Source organism: Lutjanus erythropterus, chromosome 23 (assembly GCF_056507025.1).
Source record: "Lutjanus erythropterus isolate fLutEry1 chromosome 23, fLutEry1.hap2, whole genome shotgun sequence".
Classification (NCBI taxonomy): domain Eukaryota; kingdom Metazoa; phylum Chordata; class Actinopteri; order Lutjaniformes; family Lutjanidae; genus Lutjanus; species Lutjanus erythropterus.
Window position 1 is genome coordinate 26165334 of NC_139339.1, and position 12452 is coordinate 26177785.

The following is a 12452-nucleotide window of genomic DNA, read 5'->3' on the forward strand; positions in this document are numbered from 1 at the left end:
ATTGGCCTGTTTGTAATCTACAAAATGCTGATCTGGCTATTAATTCAAACTGTACTCTGTACTCAATTATGATTTGAGAGTAACTAAGTAGATTACATTGTGTAATAAAAACTTAAGTACAAGTAAAAGAACAAATTTGAAAATCTAGTCATAAAAGAACAAGTACCCAAAATCTATTTAATTACAGTAATTTGAGTATTTGTAATACTTAGTTACTTCCACCCCTGCTTAAATGGCACAACACAAACATCAGCAAAAGAACAATAATATAATCATTAAACTGAGTTAGTTTTTAATAGCTCACCCATTCTTGATGTCCTACATCTCTTCTAATTTTTGGGTGAAAATGTATTCTTTAACCCCTCAAACCCTACATATAGGCAATGATTCACAACTTCAAACCATTTAAAATGTGTTAAAAGCCTACCTACTGATAACATAGGTATAAAATGTGCAATTATAATCATATTTAATATATTTTTTAAGTAAATGTTTAAAGATAATGGGACGACCCACAGTAGTAGAACATGTGAGACAACATTCTATTGAACTAATTCTACAACACGACAAATGTTTATTAGTGTTTGGAAAAAATCAAGTTAACATAAGAATAAAAGATTTTAAAAAATCATCATGTACTACCAAAAATAAAAACTGAAATGAGAAGATGGACTCCAGAGCAGTACAGCAGTTGGACTGTTGATTGCAAGATTTTCCGTTTTAAATTTTATTATCGTCACAGTGTTGTATTATCAGGAGGTTTGTGGAGTATTGGTGTTTTACATTAATTAATATTTCATTTCAATGTGTGTATATATGTAGGCACATCTGGTATTCAGAATGTGCCAATGTATGTTGGCTGTGTGTTTTTTTCTGTGTGTATCTGTGCGTATATGTATGATTATGTGCTGAAGTATTATGAATTATTGTATGCTTTATTGTTTTTATTTTTTTAATGTGGAAGATTAGCCAATGGCTAAAAGAAACCCAGATCAAATCAAATCAAATAAAAACAATACATACAACACAAGAACAGAGACAAATGGGAGCACTGGATGAAAAATAAATAAACAAATAATACAAAAAACAAAAACAAAAAACAAAACATCAATAAATAATACAATATTAAGGGGACATGATACAGAAATTAAGACAGAGAAAACCAGAGAAATAAATACATATACCTTTTTAAAAAATGAAAAGCAGCAACATTACAAACCAAGATAATTCATCTGGCACTGATATCCACAATATTTCTGAGATTTGATGCCTCAAAACTTTTCAGAAAAGAAAATCTGGCTTTGTGTATATTTTGTTTACCCAAATGACACAGCAATTTATCAGATTCACAACCTGATAAACAACTATTATTAAACTCTCATTCAAATATATGACCATACTTTCTGTCATAGCGACCAAGATCCTATGAGATTAACAAATAAATTTGAGTCCAAAAGCCACTTGAGTGAGAACACACATAAAATGACAGAGAAAGTCACTCTTCTCTTTGTAGTAGTAACATAAAGAGGGAACAACGGGTTTAAAACTTTGAATAAAAAAGAGAGAACCTCCGGTTTACTCACGTGGTTCAAAGTTCACGCGGAGTATCCAACTGCGCATGCGTGAATTATCATGGTGGCACTGGCTGCATCAGCTGGAGAAGTTGTGGGAATATTACATAGTAAAGTTTTCGCGATAGAAATGGGTTGTTAATTGTGGACATCCGACACGTTTGGAACTCTACACGGAGAGTTTATCACACAGAAAGAGGAGGAGAATCATGACAGCTAACGAAGATCAAGAGGTATGAATGATGATGATGCAGTAGTAGGCTAGCTGCAGTTAGCGGCTAGCTGCTAACTACTGACTAGCGTGAGTGCTAGCATGTTAGCATGAGCTCAGGTGACAGCTTTTCTGTCAGTTACACAGCTAAACACGTCAACTTTTATTCAATGTATGGGAGCTGTTATTAGCTGAAACAGCAGTCACGTGAGAGTGACAAATGTCTTTGTAGCTGTTGAGCCCTGATAAACGTCTTTCATAACGGAGAGAATTTCACGCCAAATTCCATTCAAAAATCTGTCAAATTAAGGTTTAATTATAAGGAGGAATGGATGCCAAATACACCTTTAGTCAAGACTTTTTCTTTGGAACCATTTGGTATAGCATCTATGAAACAGTAGTAATATGCGTATTGAATAACCCTAATCCTAAGTTTTACCAAACCACCATATACAGTAACGCTAACTGTATAGCTAGCTAAATAGTAGACATTGAATTTAGCAAGGTAAATGCTGAATTTGGTGGAAGTCCTTTATTATCTGGAGGATTATATGAATGCCGAATTAAAAAACTAGGTCACCCTTATCTCATGACGGGTTTTGAGTCAAGGCTTTATCTTGCGTGCATTTGTCAAGTTTAATTTACCATATTTCTGAGTGGTGTTTGGCACACAGAAGCTATCATATTCCTGGCTAACCTTTCTTTCCTCTCTTCTTCAATCACAGATGGAGCTGGAGGCTCTTCGCTCCATCTATGAGGGGGATGACTGTTTCAAAGAAGTCAGTCCAGTTTCCTTCCAGTTCAGGGTGAGTACTGTCCTCTGGACTGTTCAAGCCTGCCTTAAAAAAAGACCATAGCATGTGGCTCCCCAACACTGTTTTACTCTGATGTAGTACCTGCTTTGTCTTACCTTCCATCTTAATGTTATACTACAGATAGGAGACCTTGAGGACTCCAAAGCGTTCATCCTAGACATCTCATGGCCGGAGACGTACCCTGAGACGGCCCCGCAAATCTCCCTGTCTGCCTTTTTCAACAACAGAATGTAAGTGGCACACATACTGCTGTTTGGTTAGTATCTTTCTTCCATTATACATTAGTTTACACTAGAAACTCGGATGGTAGATTGGAAGATCACAGCAGGAAACACTGTTCTTTTTGCTTTTGCAGAGATCTAAGCTGTCATGGTACAACAGTTAGCAGATGTAGTTTAAAGGAATGTCAGCCGTCTCTATTTACACCCCAATGCATCTGAATGTAGGAATTTTGAGTTAAAATTTACATACCTGTATATTATATACGTCTCCTCCGTGGACACAGAAGTCCTTTCCCCTCCACCGTGAAGGATCTTCCAATTACTTAAATGCACCTTGAGGAGATGAGGAGTAAGAAGATAGGAGGCTCATGGAGGAGCTCAGTGCGAGTATACACCAGTGTGTCCTATTAGTATTAGTAGACTGCAAATCGGCGCATGTTCTGAATAATGACACAAATTTGAGAAGGCAGGATGAAAAGGAGGCGACTGGTACAACAATGATTCAGAGATTATTAGTGGGATCACTGTCACACACTTTTTAATGGACTAATCAGGGTGGCATGCTTACTTTGTAGTGTCATGTACAGGGATCTACAGATAATTAAATAAAACACGTACATGATGAGATGCGATATAATGTGCCGTCATGTGTCGGTGTTTCATTGCAGAGAGTTTTGGCATCACACAAAGACAACATTTTCTTTATTTCACAGTAAAATCAACGGACACATTCTTCACAGCTGTCAGTGTATTATTGTGCAGATCACAATAATGCAAGTAAACAAATAGTCAAAGTAAACAAATAACACTGATCTGTAGCCTATAGAAATGACAAGATTTAAAAGGAATATTAAATGATTAAAATCAGCATCAGTAAGAAATTAGTAATAATCAGCCATTTTAAACAGCACTCTAAATGAATGCCGTCAGTTCAGACTGGCACTAAAAGGAACCAAGGATTTTTCATTTCGTAACTTCGTCTCCTGTGTCCTCGTGTCTCTTCCGCACATCTCTCTCTCATGTCCTCACTGGGTGGAGCTAAGATGTGAGGAGAGGAAGCAAGCAGAGGAAACAAATTTACTGAATGAAAAGCACCCTGAACACTAAAGTGTAATTGTCTGTCTGTCTTTTTGATGCTACCACTGGGGGGCACCAGAGTTTTTCAAAGCCTACACAATGGGGTATTTAAATAAACCTAAAAGAGTAAAGAGCTTTTGTTTACATTGGATCATGGCCACAGTGTATTTTTCATAAGACAATCATGTTTATTTCCTTTATGGTCTTAAGCTCTGCAGAGACGAAGCAGCTGATCCTGTCAAAGCTGGAGGAGCAGGTGGAGGCGAACCTGGGCACTGCGATGATGTACACTCTGTTTGAGTGGGCCAAAGAGAACCAGGAGGTCCTCATGGAGAACCACAAGCCTGTCGTCACTGCTGTGGTCAGTATATTCCCCATCAGGACAGGTTCCATAGTCCTGTGTTCTGGGTCAGGTTTTGGTACTAAGGACTGATTCTCCACTTCACTCTGCATCAGTTTCAGATTAATGCAAAATCAAACAGCCTAACTCTTCATGTTTGAACAAAATATCTGTTTGATTTCTTGCTGTTGCAGACGTTAACATCCAATAGCGAGGTGACAACCACCACGCCAACAGCCAAGAAGAAGGAGAAGAAGGAGCAGCTGACTAAAGCTCAGAAGAGGAGGATCATCAGCAGAACAGGTACAGGATTTTCACTGTCCACGGGAAAATAGGCCTCCATTTTAAAGGGATAGTTTGTGCTTTTTCAAGTGGGGTTGTTTGAGGTACTTGTCCATAGTCAGTGTATGAAGTGTACTCTATATTAACAATATTTTTACTGCTTTACCTTGGTGTCAGTCAGCCTTTTCTAACAGGAAACCACCTTTGTAAGAGTGTAATATCACTTTGTCCAAAGAAACCAGACTCCATTGGCAAAAATGGTCATTTTACCTCTCAGAACACAGGAGTTGCTGGTCTGCTGCTGCCTCGATCTGTTAGTTTGTTTGTGTTACTGTGTGATGTCGGTATATTAAAGGGTTAATTCGGATTCACAGAAGTCACAAAATCACATATAAGTGCAGTTTCCTGATGGAATAAGCTTGCAAGTGGCGAGGTAGATCAGTGAAAATATTCTAGATATAGTGCACACTTAAACTTTTTACAGTGAGCAGGAAGAAAATTTAATTTATTTGACTATTTCCACATCATTTTCCACTGTCTGAGGATTGACAGGCACTCGTTTATAGAGGTGGGAATTTCTGCGTACTTCACGATTTGATTCAATTATGATTAAGAGGGCAATGATTCAATGATAAAACAATTCTGTATGCATCTCTATGTCTCGATTCATCAAAATCTTAAACCTTTAAGCCATGGGCTGCTGCCAGTTGGAACTCAAGACGTAACATCATTTAGAAGAAATCATGATGCATTTATGGAGGGGAATCTTTTTGTCTGATGCAGTGGAGAGCAGCCTCTCTGCTGCACCGTGAGCTCTGAGGAAAGACCTCGGTGTTCAACTTGCAGAGCAGATACAGGAGTTTTAGAGGTGAAAACAGACCAGCAGAGAGTGATTTTTTTTTAATCTCACAGATTTGGCTGAAACTGTTAAATGCCACGGCGTGCCTTGCTCAGCCGCTCTTGTTTGTTACAGCTGATACTGTGAATGACTTAACATCTCTGGGCGATGGTAAATTGTATTCACAGTACATTTCACCTTCTTCAGTTATTTAGACACTAAGTTAAAACATGATTACAACCTCTGCCTTTTGAGAAGATGAAGTGCATTTCCCTGTTAACTGCTGATAACTCCCATGTACGTGCTGTAGACTGTCCGGGTGCTGTGTCGCCTCCACAGCTGAATTCCGCCTTTCTTCGCTCCATCAGCATCATTTTAATTGACATTTAGAAAATCGTTTTTTGACTTTCATGAATTGATTCAGAATCTTCCACATCTGCATCGTGATGCATCTAAGAATCGAGTATTTCCCATCATCTCATTGCGCGTCCTTCTTCTGTTATGGTTTAATAGCACCTGCGTGGAGAATTAGCGCCGTCAGCTGTTTATCTTGATGTGAATCTACGGTTGTGGGTGACAAGGATATGGCCTGTTTTGTTGTAGCAAATTTTTGATTTTGATTATTTGTACCAGTCATTGTCGGAAATCTCTTCATTAATAGGCTTTGCATTGTATATTTAAGTTATTAATTATGTCATATTGGCCCTGTGCAAGCCTAAAAAGCAAACAGAAATATATCAGGCTTATTGTATTTTATGTGTGCGTCTGCCAGTGGGCCGTCACAAAAACAGTAGGCAAAATATCAACTTCACTCCAGGAGAGACTTGGAACAAATATGTGCAATAAATCAGCATCGGCAGCTGGCCAAAATGTGTTGGATATTGGCAAAATGTAATGCATCCTTTGTCAACAGATGACAGTGCATGTCATTATAATGATTTCTGCTTTCAGATAACAAAGGAGAACTGCCAAGAGGTTGGAACTGGGTTGACGTTATCAAAGTAGGTGTATTTTACTTTTTTTCTAACAAATCAGCCAGAAGTGATATTCATCTTTAACTTTTCATGTTCTCCTCTTTTTGTCCTTCGCTATCAATACTTCCTGATCCTCCAGCATGTAAGTGAACACCACCTAAATAAAACCTGTTTAAAACCCTTTCCATGTTGCCGTCATCATCTTAACATTTTCCTCCGTCTCTGCCGCAGCTGAGTAAAACAGGAGGAAAAGATGACGAGTAGACCTGAGGGCAGTGATCTGGTGCTGAAGTGTGAACTCAGTGCAGCCTGCCGATGCTGCTGCTGCTCCCGTCTAGATGCCTTCACATCCTTCAACACTCAACGTGGCTGCTTCCACCCTGAGAACCAAAGCAGGCTGGGTAACCGAGGATATCAGGACACACACACACACACGCATATTTTGAGCTGGGATTTACTATGGTTGCTGCGTTCTCTCTGTATGCGGTGTGAGTGGAATGCAGCCAAGTGAAGAGGAACACATCATCACACAGATACACAGCAGCAGTCACATGTTGATCAGGGTGGAGTGTGCTTGAGGTACTTGCTGTCACTGCCATGTTTTCAGTCAGTCAGATGAGGCCCAGCTGCCAGCCGCTGGAGCCAGTAAATGTTGGAGTGTTCTTCAAAGTGTCGAGTAGCATCCTGCTGTTACTTTAAGGTATCATGTGACTTTGTGAAAGCAGAGAAATTTTTAATAACCAACAAAATGTTACTCCTTTCCCCTTTTCTTGTTTTGTCTTTTCCCCTTTAAATTGAAAACCTTAAAAGTTTTATATTTAAATAAAACCATATTTGGTCTACTGCTTGTCTAATGTCATTTATCATTGCTCTGTTGAATTGTGTGACACTTCAGAATTTAAGTAGAGCCTGACAGATACTGGATGTTTGGAGCTGATACTGATGTTAGCAAGTAAAAGTAAAACACAATATTGCCTGAAAGTCTACATATATTTTTTGCAGTGGTCCTTCAAATGTGGTTATTAAACACTTGTGACCAAAACTGGGTATTGAACTTCGATACTTTTATACTTTTAAGTCATCTTTAGAAACTGTTTGGAAAAGGGCAGGCACTTTTAACTTTACATTGGCAGTTGATTGGATGAACCATCTGTCTGTTATGTCTAATGCAGGCTAACTTCAATCAGAGCACCGCTTCCATGGATACCTCTCGCTGTCTGTGCACCTAAAACCATTCCCTTTGAAATGTAATTTTCTTTTTTATTAAAATGGATTTGGTGCTGAGAAAAATTATTCAGGAATCAGGAATCCAAGCCAAGGTATTGTACTGATACTGGTACCAAAATTTTTTGAATGATACTTGTGAAAAAGAAATGTAGGATATTTTACAGTTTAACAATAAACTTGATTGTCCAAAATGACATGAGGGCACTGAAACAGTGCATATGAAACATATACTTATATCTGTGGGGTTTGTAACAGAGTGCTTGATTTGTGTGAATAACTTCTGTATAAACACAAGAGCGTATTAACAAAGATTGACAACAGCTGTCTACAAAGTCAAGCAATTAACTGACATAATTCACCAGTTCTTTCACTGAATTTATATCAGTGGTGATTCTTTTCAACCTACATTATGGCCTAAATCGCTCACCTCAGGGCCCAAAAGTGTTCAGGTACAAAATTGTACCAGATTTGCAAGGGAAGTGATTGTGCCTTCAAAATAAAACAAAATCTGATAATTGGCCAGGAGTGCACATACTTTGGGCTGTTGCTCCCAGTGAGCACACTGACGTCCAGGTCTGGTTCTAGCTTTTTGGGGGCATTTTTTTTTTAAACTATAAACAGAGAATTCCAAACCCTTCAGTGGTCCATGGGCATGCATTGAAAATTTAGAGGCATCTGATGCACATTTAAATGGAAAGGAGTCTATTTCTGTGTAAAACATCTCCCTTTTTCTCAAATTCAAGTCACACATCCCATGTTGACCCCAGTGATTTAAACCTATAGAAAATTATAATAAATAAGACTCACTGGGGCTCTTATCACATCAAGAAAATAATGAAAACTTACAGCAGGTTTACAGAATCTGCATTATGACATCTGCCAAAATGAGACAGATGCATTTAAGTTATTATTTTAAATGTTAGGAACAAATTTGAAATACTAAACTAATTATATAAAAAAGTATAAAAGTAACCCAGGTAGCTGCTAGTGTGTTCATGTGTGTGACATAGAGACGTGTGACTAAATAAAGTTTCCCCACTGATCTCTGGACAGTGACAGTCGTACTTTGAATAGCAGTGGGGATACTGAATGGTGGATCTACTACTGAACACAGATCACTATACTGTTTTGGGGGCCCTTCACAACTGCATAGTCCATGTATGGCAAGAAACTGTCCTGCTGAGATCAGTTCCTTTGTGACTAATTTGGCAGTTTAATGATCTGACGAGGAACTGAAATTCTTGTTATTTAATTGTTTTGCATGTTTTTATAAGGTTATTACTTAGTAGAGTTGTTCTGATACTAATCCCAGCATCACAAATGCCTCTGATACTGCCTAGATCAAGTATCTGCAAGTAAGAGCGTCTATGCACCAATCCAATACCACATAATTTATTAGCCCTGAAATGGAACACTGCTTCTTCCCAGCAGCATCCATGTATGCCAAGTTTCTTTTTTAACCTGAGCCAGGCCATAAAACAATGATAATAATCATATCACATCCATACAGGGTTAGCAGAATACAGCTGTTAAAAACTAACAGTAATAATAATACGTTTTTTTTTTTTGTTTTTTTTTTATATCAGCTGATATGCAGAGTTCAGGTAGAAGAATAAGTATTGGAAAGGAAAAATTATATCAGAACATCTCTATAGGCTTGGTGATCTTATAGGTAACACTCACACTACACACACAAATAGGTAGACAAGAAAATCAGGTAAAATCAATATAGACAAACAGCAGTATTACATAAAAACACTGCCGCTGGTTGAATTTATGCTTATGAAGGTAAATCGAGTGCAAGTTTGATAGTGGGATATTATTTCTTCACTGACTAATTATAAGTAGGTTTAATTGAAAATTTGACTGTTTTTGGAAAAGTAATAGTAACACATGTACACTGAGATGCTAAATGAATAAATAAAAGGTGAAGAAAAAACATAGGCCTAAAACATGTTATGGGGGTGGAACCACACTGAGAACTTGCACTCAGTATTTCTAAAATCTTGGTACATGCCAGAAAAACAAGGTGCAATTATACTGTACTATACACCTTATGTATTTATAAAGAAAAACAATTTGTCACACTGAAATTATACAGGTTAAACCTTTTATTTTGAAATTTGTTGCCGGAAGTTAGGCATTTTATTCGCTCGTACTTGACAGATTGATGTGTCCGTGTCATCTCCGCCGGAGACAGAATGTGGACCCACTACAGAGACGGACTTTTTCCCAAAAAGAAGAAAAAAGTAAGTGTTTTGAAAGGCAAACGATATATATATTATTGAATTATAATTATAATTCACACTGACCTTTTGTTTGTTTGAAAGCCTCATTTAACTGAGGATTCTGTTACTGTAGTTCTGCCACAGTCTAACCTGAAGATACTGTACTGATAATCACAGCATCTAAAGCCTGTTTGTTATGTTTAATATTGAGTTAATCTATTATACTGTCACAGTGTTTTATATAACCACTTTGATCGATTTAAAAGGTTTCAAGTGATCCCACACTGGTAAAAATGTAAACTTGTCATATTTCACCTTCATATTTCTACACAATTACAGTGTATATAATATATGAATATATGCATGTATTAGGGATGATAACTATTAATCTATGATCTATTAATCGGTCGTTAAGAATTTGATGATCATGTAAAACTGAATCAATCTACTATCAAATAAAGATGTGCAATATAACAGATTATTTTATGAGCATGCTCCACAAGTATATGAGTTGAAAATGTAGGCCTTTACATCTTTATAAATCATAGGCTGTATGAAGCTGTCAGACAACATGTAATACATTGTTTTGATTGAGGGGGAGAAAACACATTTGGTGTTGTTGGGTATGAGCAAATTTTTAGTTTTGGGATTAATTGATTGTTAATGTTACCAATGAACAATTAAGGAAATCCCTTACAATTTAAAATTTCTTTTCTTGAATGGGAGAAACTGTAATGTACTGCAACTAGAGATGCACAATATGGATTTTTTTTTTCAGCCAACGCCAATAACTGATAATTACCTGCTTCCTATGGCAGATATCGATAAGATAACTGGTAATGTTTAATTTTTAAAAAGAGGTTCATATAGCCTATAGTTTATGCAAAGCTGAGGGCAAGAAAGGTTCAGATGTGGTGAAAGATGGATGATTTAATATTCCAGATCTGACTGACATCACTGTTACAACAAAAGAAAATAGTTTTTTAGTAAATTTCATAAAAAAAAAAAAAAAATTAAAAACCACAAATATACTTGCTCTTTTATAGCACATTGTGCCTAAGAATTCAAATTAAAGGCTTTGACAGTCTGTTAAGTCAAATATTATTATGGCTGATACTGAACAACAACAATAAAGTATATCTGGTTCTGATTCTGATTGTGCACTTTATGTCTTGCTGGACGACAAAGAGGCTGTAAGACTTCCAGCTATACATAATGGCCCAACGTCACTGTGTCAGGTGATCGATAAGCAATACATGATAGATGTTATTTTGTTGGAGTTGTGTGACTGTAGGAAACAAAGGAATATTAAAGACAGACAGAGAATGAGCGTCCAGCCACCACTTTGGCCCAAACTAAAATATCCCAACAATTAGTAGATGGATTCTTTCCAGATTTTGCACAGACACTCATGATTCTTAGACATCTTTTCTTTCTTTTTTTTTTTTCTGAAACTTTCAGGGCTTTGGGATTTCTGGACATCACCTGGACTTAGACTCTTAGATCACATTTTTAAGTTAACTAAAAGCAAGATCAGGGCCATTTCCTGTTTTGGGCAATTAATTTAAATCATTATGTTAATTATTCAGATTTCCCAACAGTCAGCTTTCAGCAACCAAACTGAATCTCATCTGCTAAGCCTGTAGATGACATTTTAATTATAAAAGTTCATAGGAAACAACATTGCTGGGGAGTTTCCAGTATTTCTAGTGAACAGACTTTGACGGTCAACAGATTATGTTGTAGCTTGGTTTCACTTGACGGTGGCAGCGCTCTCTGTCAATACTGGACCAATTTCCTCATCAGTCACTTAGACAGACTTAGAAAATGGAAGTTGAAAAATACCAAAGTTACACCTTAACATACCAATTCCTATGTCTACTTTTACTTTGTAGAAGACAAACAGGATGGGGCATAACACCAAAGTGAATGAGGAGTCTAATTTTACAAATCACCTCAGAGAAGTTCTATCAGTCATTCATGAAAAGCAATCCTCACATCCATTTCTACAGCTGCAGCAAAAAACCCAGAATGAGCCTCACTCTGAGGACAGAATAACTGAAGCACTGCACCAAGGACATTTTTTCAAGGTACGTCCTTCATAGACTTGTACATGACAGTGAACATAACCTTTCCATCCTGAAGCCTGAGGCAGCTTCTTTGTAATCTGTCAGAGTCAACTCAAAACTTGAGCGCTTAATGTTTTTATAACAGGTTAAAGCTGCCAAGGCCTTTCATGAATATGAGAGAACAACTGAGGACTCAGCAAAGTTACTGCGGAGCATGGGGGGACTCGCTGGAGAAGATGAGGACGAAGATGAAGAAGAGGGAGAAGACAAAGAGACAGACAGTGAGACTGATCTGTCTGTCTGGTCAAACAAAAATGATGTGGACAAAAGAAGAGATGACAAACTCTCAGTGACAGACTCCGTGTGTGGTACAAGGACGGATGAGGTTCAAAAACAAGAGAAGCCTCAACTTCCTGTTGAAGAGAAGAGATTCATGGTGTACGTCTGTGGAGGATACAAAGGTAAGAATGGACAGACTCCATTCTGGTTGGCTGGCAAGCGTTCAACAAAAAATATCTAGAATCACCCTTTTCCATTGTTGTAAGTCAGAATTTATGGTATATTAATGGACTAGTTCATATCGTGACATTTTGGGGAAT

General features: G+C 37.5%; 2 protein-coding genes across 3 annotated transcripts in view; both read left to right on the forward strand.

Annotated features, from left to right (window-relative positions):
• The first annotated feature begins 1608 nt into the window (after nucleotides 1-1608).
• rwdd4 (RWD domain containing 4) lies at nucleotides 1609-7171 on the forward strand. 2 transcript variants are annotated; one of them, XM_084712702.1, is made up of 7 exons: nucleotides 1609-1804; nucleotides 2508-2588; nucleotides 2718-2827; nucleotides 4106-4256; nucleotides 4430-4538; nucleotides 6307-6356; nucleotides 6561-7171. In XM_084712702.1, the coding sequence occupies exons 1-7, from the start codon at nucleotides 1781-1783 to the stop codon at nucleotides 6591-6593; spliced, it is 558 nt and encodes a 185-aa protein (XP_084568828.1). In that variant the 5' UTR covers nucleotides 1609-1780; the 3' UTR covers nucleotides 6594-7171. The 2 variants fall into 2 exon arrangements, with proteins under 2 accessions (XP_084568828.1, XP_084568829.1); XM_084712703.1 differs by having other exon boundaries at nucleotides 1619-1750; nucleotides 2506-2588.
• Nucleotides 7172-9757: 2586 nt separating this feature from the next.
• Nucleotides 9758-12452, forward strand: part of LOC146306260 (uncharacterized) — a 28650-nt gene continuing 25955 nt past the window's right edge. The window contains exons 1-5 of the mRNA XM_084712584.1: nucleotides 9758-9804; nucleotides 10962-11022; nucleotides 11680-11757; nucleotides 11797-11874; nucleotides 11999-12314. Of these exons, the coding sequence (XP_084568710.1) occupies nucleotides 9758-9804; nucleotides 10962-11022; nucleotides 11680-11757; nucleotides 11797-11874; nucleotides 11999-12314 (580 nt within the window). The remainder of the gene's footprint in view (nucleotides 9805-10961; nucleotides 11023-11679; nucleotides 11758-11796; nucleotides 11875-11998; nucleotides 12315-12452) is intronic.